The sequence below is a fragment of the Agelaius tricolor genome, unplaced genomic scaffold (genome assembly GCF_023055355.1).
Source record: "Agelaius tricolor isolate 1412-34295 unplaced genomic scaffold, bAgeTri1.0.p SCAF_1, whole genome shotgun sequence".
NCBI classification, from domain to species: domain Eukaryota; kingdom Metazoa; phylum Chordata; class Aves; order Passeriformes; family Icteridae; genus Agelaius; species Agelaius tricolor.
Genome location: NW_027269261.1, coordinates 17,634,006 through 17,641,690, shown reverse-complemented (window position 1 = coordinate 17,641,690; position 7,685 = coordinate 17,634,006). Strand labels below are relative to the sequence as shown.

At 44.5% G+C, this 7,685-nt stretch overlaps 1 protein-coding gene across 3 annotated transcripts in view; it reads left to right on the top strand.

Moving 5' to 3' along the window:
* Positions 1 to 3,136: 3,136 nt before the first annotated feature.
* The window catches only part of PCSK2 (proprotein convertase subtilisin/kexin type 2), a 111,959-nt gene continuing 107,410 nt past the window's right edge, over positions 3,137 to 7,685 (top strand). The window contains exon 1 of one of the 3 annotated variants that reach the window (XM_071425241.1): positions 3,137 to 3,608. In XM_071425241.1, the coding sequence (XP_071281342.1) occupies positions 3,429 to 3,608 (180 nt within the window). In that variant the 5' untranslated portion in view covers positions 3,137 to 3,428. The remainder of the gene's footprint in view (positions 3,609 to 7,685) is intronic. The other 2 variants (XM_071425229.1, XM_071425221.1) reach the window with 2 other exon arrangements.

The window sequence follows — 7,685 nt, the reverse complement described above, 5'->3', positions numbered from 1 at the left end:
GTTCTTGAGTATAATTACAAACTGGGAATCATTGCTGGAGTTGATTTGATTCTGCAGAGGTTCCAAAGGACTAGGGCCAAGACATTATCTCCGTAAAATCTTGCTAATCCAGTACATCAATATAAACTCATTACTAATAAAGTGAGTAGGTTAAAGAAGAAAGCCATAAAGTATAAAAGAGATTAGTGCCAAGTGATTGATTGGAAAGCTCCATGCACATAAATTATGTGTATTTTGACCTAGTAGAGTCATAAATATTTAGGTACAAAGATTGTTGGCCACACAGGATACAATAACCTGTCCTGAAGAGGGCTCAGGGAAGGCTGAGAGATTCGAGAGTCAGCATCAGCATTGCTGCACATAAGGGAGACTCGGCAGCATGGAGGCTGAATGAAATCCTCAGCTGGTGAAAGACTGGGTACCCAGTAAGAATAGAATTGTGATGTAACATCAATTTAACACTGGCTTGACCTCTGCTGAAAAAATACCTGAATTGTGATGTAACATCCATTTAACACTGGCCTGACCTCTGATGAAAAAGTATCTGATGCAGCTGCAGTTCCCAATTCAAGAAGTAAAAAGATTTATGTGAATGGTTGAAGGGACGGAAAATATGCCTTACAGGAAGACATTCAGGGGAGTGTTAACTCTATGTCTTTATCATCACAATCTTAAAAGTCAACTGGAGAAAATGATAGTTCAGCAGTTCCATGAAAAAATTCATATTAAGAACAAAACCTAGAAGTCAGTGTAGGATTGATCAGCATTTTAAAGAAAGGCACAGATATAACTTTTTACAAATGACTGTAAGCAGTCATTGGAACATTTCCCCAATGGCTGTAATAAATCAGTCTTGATTGTTAATTCAACATTTGTATGTTAAGGAAAAAAAGGACTACAGACCAGATGCAAGAATTAATGCCAATAAGCCCTACAGTTAACATAAAGTACTAAGTTAGAAATCTTAGTGGTCCTGTCTAGTCTTAAACTTTTGTAGTCATCAACATAATGACTATTTTTCTTTAAATTGCTGCTTTTGGTGGAGTTTCTCTTCTTGGTGTTTAGATTTTACTTTTTAAACTGGCCTTTCCTAAACTAATCCTTTAAAAAAAAAAAATTATTTTTTAACATAACACAGACAAAGCCATCAAGGCTTGTCATTATAAGGTTTACAAGCTATAGACAGTGGGTGCTCCCTTGTTGACAATGTCCCTTTAATGGCACCAGCTTGCAGAGCAGTACTGACAGGTGGCAGTTGGGGCTGTCAGAATATGCACAGAGAATGATTCAGTCACACCCCTCACCCAGACCTGTGCTATGATCTTCATTTCTGAATGTGTGCAGGATCTTGCCTTGCTGGTAAGAGGGAGCCAGGAGGGCTGCTCCATTACCTTTGTTATTGGTGTTCCTCTTTCTATGGACTGGCACCAAAATAAAAAGAGGTGTGTCAACCCAAGGAAGACCTCTGGGAAAAGAAAAACCTATATACAGGAATTTAAATTAGACAAAATGCCTTTCTCCTACTTTTATTTTCCTTTTGTTTCTGATACCAAGGAACAGCTGTGGATAGAAACCAGCAGGGCCTCTGCTAGCTGTCAAGTAATCACCAATAGGTATAACTGATCCAGGAGCTCACAGGCCCGAAGTTACCTGGAAATGCTTTAATACTGGAAAAATATTGTAAGGAGAGGCGTTGCTGACTATTAAGGAAAACAAACAACTTGGTTTAAAGAAATAATATATAAAGTTGCTCTTAGTAACTGCCTCTTCTTTGATCAAGCATCTAAAAGATGAATTCTACCAACGCTAATACTAATCTCTTTATGAGACTGCAAAGTTGTTTTCCTTCTCTACTGTGCCATTTCTCATGGTTTACCTTTCCTTCATGTTTGATTTTTTTTCAACATCAGTCATTCATTTACAACACTTCTGTTTATGTAACTGGGCTTTGGATTAGGCTTCAAGTTGCCATTTCCTTTCTGTTTGAATAGGGATTTCTTTTATTCAGAGGAAGGAAATCAATAATTTGTCATGACAAACCAATGCTCATTTGGATTCACAATGATGCAGTCAGCTCTTCTGTTGTTTTCTAAAGCATTTTAGGATAATGGAAGAAGAGCCTTGTTTCTGATTTTTGATGTTTTCCTTTGTTTTCCCTGATTTATTTAACATCTACTCCATTTGACCATTTGCAGGACAGATTACAGTAAAGCTATAATTTTGTTTTAAAGAAGATTGTGCTTTCTGTGTCCCAAGTATTTCCCAGGGGATCATTCAGGGATCCATCCATCAAAGGATTGACCTTTGGTATGACAAATTAACAGATGTATCTGCGGGAAAAAGCTAAACTATACTTTGCCATAAACTTGCATAATCTGTACTGTTCCTTTCCAATCATAGCAGATGGCAGATTACTTACAGAACTGAGCTCCCATTCTTTTTAGGTGCTGCTACCTCTGCAATCCCACCTATGCATGGAACATTCTCAATGCTTGACTGTCTCAACACAGGGAAGGCCCAGGTACTTTCCTGTCAGTCATCCCTGAAAACTGTCTGGGGATTGCTCAGGTAGCCTGGACACCTTCGAGTTCCTGAGCATCCTGGCAGTACAGACCGGGATTAGTGAGGAACCCTCAGCCTGGGCCTGAGGTTTTCCCCCGGCATTGCACTATCACTGCTTAACCATCTCCTTGTCCCTTTGCTTTTGTAAAAAGAGGGATAAAGGACAGGTTGCTGAGGGCCCTGTGAGCAGCTGGTGCAGGGTTCTGTCTAGAACGGTAGGTCTGGGGTAACTCCAGATATTTTGTGTTCGCTGGGTCGAAGAGAGAAGCTGGGCGCCAGTCCCGGCGGTGAAGGTCTTGCCAAAGTCTTTCGTTCTCCAGTCCCTACAGCCACGCGCGTATAGGCTCCAGGTTCGGAGCCCCCCCCGTCCAGCCTGTCTGCCTCCCCTCGGCGACCTTCCCCCTCAGCAGGAACAGCCGGACAAGTCCCGACTCGGCTCGGCTCGGCTCGGCTGGAGCTAGGAGGGGGCTAGCGTGCGCCGCACGGGGGCAATCAGGGGGTGCGGCTTTGCAGGGGCAGGACTGTGGAAGGTGGGAGTGAAGCGTGGGTGGGGTGCTGGGGAGGCGTGCGGAGCGTTCCGGGAGCCGCGAGCTGGGAGGGAAGGGGGGCTGAGGCGATCCTCCCCTCCATGATTGGCAGCGCGGCGCGTCCCCCCCCTCCCCGCTCGGCTGGTGCTGCCCCTCGGCCGCCGTGGAGCACGCATCCGCACCGCTCGGCCGGTCCTCTCCGCGCTGCTCTCCTCTTGCCTCTGCTGCGCTCGTTTGTTTTAATTTTTTTTTCGTCCTCCTCCCCTCCCATCTTTTGGGCGCTTCCCCTCTCGCCCGCCCGCCCGGCGGGCTGCCTCCGCGGGTGCTCAGCGTGGGGCCATGCCGCCGGGGCCGCCGCTGCTTCGGGGCTCCCTCCTCCTCCTCTTTCTCCTGCACTTCTTCGGCCCCCCGGCCCGTGGTGCCGTCTACAGCAACCATTTCTTGGTGGAGCTGCACGACGGGGGCCAGGCGGAGGCCGAGCGGGTAGCGGCGGAGCATGGCTTCGGTGGGGTGCGGAAGGTAAGCCCCCCGCGCAGGGTCGGAGCTCTGCGGTGCCCTTCACGTTGGGCTCAGATCATGTAGCGTCGTGCCGTGGGCATGCCGGCGGCGCAGGGGTGGCCCTGGCGCGGTTCTGGCCGCCCCTCACCTGCGGGAAGGGATTCCTGCTTCTCGAGGAATAGCGGTGCTAACAGCAATTGCAAGTGCTCCTCGACATTGGCCCAGCAGGGTGGTTATCTTGGAGGGAGAGCGGAGTTTCCCATATGGTAACTCCGTGCCTTTTGACTTACTATGTAAACATCCTGCCATGGAGAAGCTCCCATCCTCCGGGGCTGGGGCTGCCACCTAGGGCTTCCCGAGCGCGCCTGGAAGGGCTCGGAGCACCTACAGGAAAAGGAAAGATTCATCTCCATGGAGAAGCCTGCACACAATCTGAATAGAAGATTTCATGGGGGTTTTGACACTCAATTTTTGATGCTGGTGGGCTTCTTTATACTCCAATTATTCTCCTAGAGAAATAGGATGACCCCATGATAAGTGTGAATGTTTTTCACTAAAAATGTAAGTTGGGAAACTTCAATTGCCATTGGATGTTGTTTTTGCTCCTGAGGTTCTAGGAAATCAAGTGTAGCCAGAGTGACAGGTTCCCTCCTGGCTCCTAGAGCGTCCACCTCTGCTAGAAATCTCTCCCATTCAAGTAATAATTAGACCTCTAAATATTTTAGGGTACAGTAAGACCTGGTGTGAAAACAGGGAGAGGCTGATAGAGTGCCCTGGTCATTACAGTTCCTGGCAGACTTGCTTAGAGGGGTGCGAAAGGAAAGCGGTCTGTGAGTGTTGCTGCTGCTTGTTTGGTTTTTTTCTTTTCCTGGTAGTTATACAATGACAGCCTGGTCCTACATCCAAGGAAATGAATGATAATACCATCCTGAACTTGAATGAGTGAAATGGCTTTAAGCCTTGATTTAAAAATTAAAATTAAAAAAACATACCAAGTGAGACTCCCTCCTTCAGGTTGCCTCGTTTCAACTCCAGTGGGAGCTTGTTAGAGAAATGAGGACAAGATCATTGTTGCTGTGACCACAGCTAATTCCTGCTCTGATAAGATGCTTTTGTTTTAGGCACACAGACTTGTCATGATAGTGACAGCTGCTGATCCATTTGGGATAGGATTCATTGTGTGCATTAGGTTTTGTTATATGAGATTTAGATACAGGTTTTTGGTTAACAGTTTTCCTTTTCTAGTCTCTTCCTGATTGTGCTCCCTTCATCCTCTCCTGGGGTTATCTGACTGATAAGGCCTTATGAGGATAGAAGGGTATGTTCCTGCCTAGATCAATTTCTTATGACTTTTGCTAGATGCTTTCAAATGATCCTGTGGTCCAAGTGGGGAAGAGACAGGAAGAGAGAGAGGATTTTGTAGGATGGAGAAATGCAGCTTCTGGGCTGTTCGAATCCTCTCCCCTCTACCATGCTTGTCCCCAGGATGCCTCAGCCCCATTACGAGACATACAGCTTCTACATGGAAATCAGCCTTTTAGCTCACCTGAGCTGGAGGGAAGTCCCTTGAGTGTGCAAGAGAGAGAGTACCTGTTTTCCAGGACTCACTATGGGGACGCTGTGGACACGGTTGTCGCTAGGAATGAAGCCCAGCAAAGCCGTAGTGTGATGTGTGTGTCTGCTCATGGCATGGGGCAGTAGGTGATTGCAGTGGGTCCTGTACTCAGCACATACTGTCTGAAGTTTTCTGGTTATACTATGCCAATCCCTGAAAAGGCAGTAAGCTTGCCACCCCTCCTCCCCAGCTCTAAGAGGAAATAGCACTCTGCTTTCTGCAAGGCAGTAATTTTAGGGGAGGGGAAAAGTTGGTACGGTTTGGGTGTGTTGGAGGATAATCCGTGAGAGGTTGATAGCAATCGCTATTCTTAACAGGGTTTGGGTGGTGATAATTGGCTGCCAATAGAAGCATGTATCATTTATGCCAGTGGCTCTTCAGTACTCTTCAGCTGAGGAGTCTCCTCTCTGCTTTGCTATTGTCAGGCTTGTCTAGCAGCCTACAGTCTGCAGACAGCTTTCATGGTGATATCGACAGTGCAGGAAGTTGAACGTGGCCATGTAGAGAAGCGCAGAGCTGTTAGTGGGGAAGCTCTCGAGGGAAACTACTATGTGTAGATATGCTGTCTAATGAAATTTTCAAAAAATACCAGCACACCCCGCCCCCCCCCCCCCCCCCCCCCCCCCAAATTACATCACAAAGAGAAGTGGTCTTTTAGCTACTTCAATGACACATGCTGTTAGGATAATATATTGAGTTACTTACTTAAAACAAATCCAATTAACTTTGCCCATATTGGAGAGGAGCTATGGTCTGAAAATAATCACCTTTGTTTCAGTGCAGTGTAGGAACACAAGAGCGATTCTTCTTTTTTAATGTGTGTGAATTTAAGATGCATATGAGAAAGATTCCTTTTATGCCTTTAGGGTATCACAGATCTCTTTTAACATGATTTTATGGGAGCTGGTTTTTAAATTATGTATTTTTAGTGCATTTTTTTCCCCCCAGTAACAAGGAATCTCTGAGCAAGTGCATACTACGTTCACTTAACAGCAGATTTCTATAGAAATACATGAGAAAGCATTGCCTTTAAGATTAATGTTATGGACTGCATGATGCGCCTTCTAATTGATTCTTTCGCCATGCTCCCTACCATCATTCTGAAACCCCTACAAGATGTCAGGTAGGCTAAATGTGTGCTTTAAATTCAGTTCTTGGTAAGTTGATTGAGAAGGGCTTGGTACTTAGATAAACAGGTGCTTTTGTTTAGGTCTAGGGTCCTAACATGTCAAAAAGAGTAGTCAGTTTGTCTTTAATCTTCCCTGAATTAATCCTGAATACAGATATCTTTCTAATGCTGATTGTGTTCTTTGATTCTTATTTTAATATTTGCAATTTTTCAGTCCATTTTTACCTGCTAAAATTGATTCCATGTATTTCTGGTGAAACAGATACTGTGATAAAACATACTTTTTCTTAAAATGGTTAGTCTTACCATCTCTGAGCATTCAGGAACTGTGAGAATGCCCCCCTAATATTGTAAGAACTGCAAAAAGAACAAGTTTTTGATTTTGATCGATTTCCCCTCCACCCATTTGATTTATTTGCCTCTTGGCGTCGTTGTCACCAGAATACATTTCTTAATGCAGGCTGAAAAAAGCTGCTTTCTGATCTTGCCTTGCAATTTTCAATTAATTTCTAACAAGGAGAGGTGGAAGATGCATTTAGAAAAGTCTTCTATTTGGAGATCAGAGTTTAGGCATCTCTTTCCATTTCATCAACAACAGCAAGACTGAGAGAGTCCACAAAATGCCAACATAACTAAAAGGCTAAATATTTTGCATTGAGGTTTTAACAGGCTTTTAAACAGCTAGTGGCCCCAGATTTTAAAATAAGAACCAAACATGGATTTGAAAACGTGGAGAATTTTATGTTTATGTTGCCTAAAGCTGGTCTATTTTTACCTTGTATCACCTGATTCCTTATCCCTCTAAATCTTGCAAAACTCAGTCTTATCTCTCACAGCTGTGACTGCTTTGCTTGCTGTTTTTTGCTTAGGCAGCTGCTGGTTGAGGACCAGGCTTTGTGGAACCAACCAGTAATTTCTTGATTAAACACTGCGAGTGTTCAGGTTTTTTTTGGTTTATTTTTTTTTTCTTTACCTTGCATAAATACAGACTTATCAAAAGCAAAACTTAACAGATAAGGAAGCTATATTTCTTTCTGCAGCACAACCCACTTCCCTGCATTTAGGCAGGGAGCCTGTGAGGTGGGAGTTGATGTGGTGTAGAAGGCAGACCAAGAGGCAGAATAATTAGTTCACAGCCTTGAGAGCACTTTGCTGGGATTTCTCTCAGGGATCCTGAACATTTCATCCTGGGATGCACATGCTAAAACCTTAAAATGCCCTCCTGTGCAGATCAACCTCTAAATGTGGAAAATAGATGTTTACTTCTTCTTTTTTTTTCCTTTAATACTTTAATGTTTTGTGTTTTGCCTTGGATGCATAAACAACTCCAGAAGCAACCACTAGGTAACTTGGA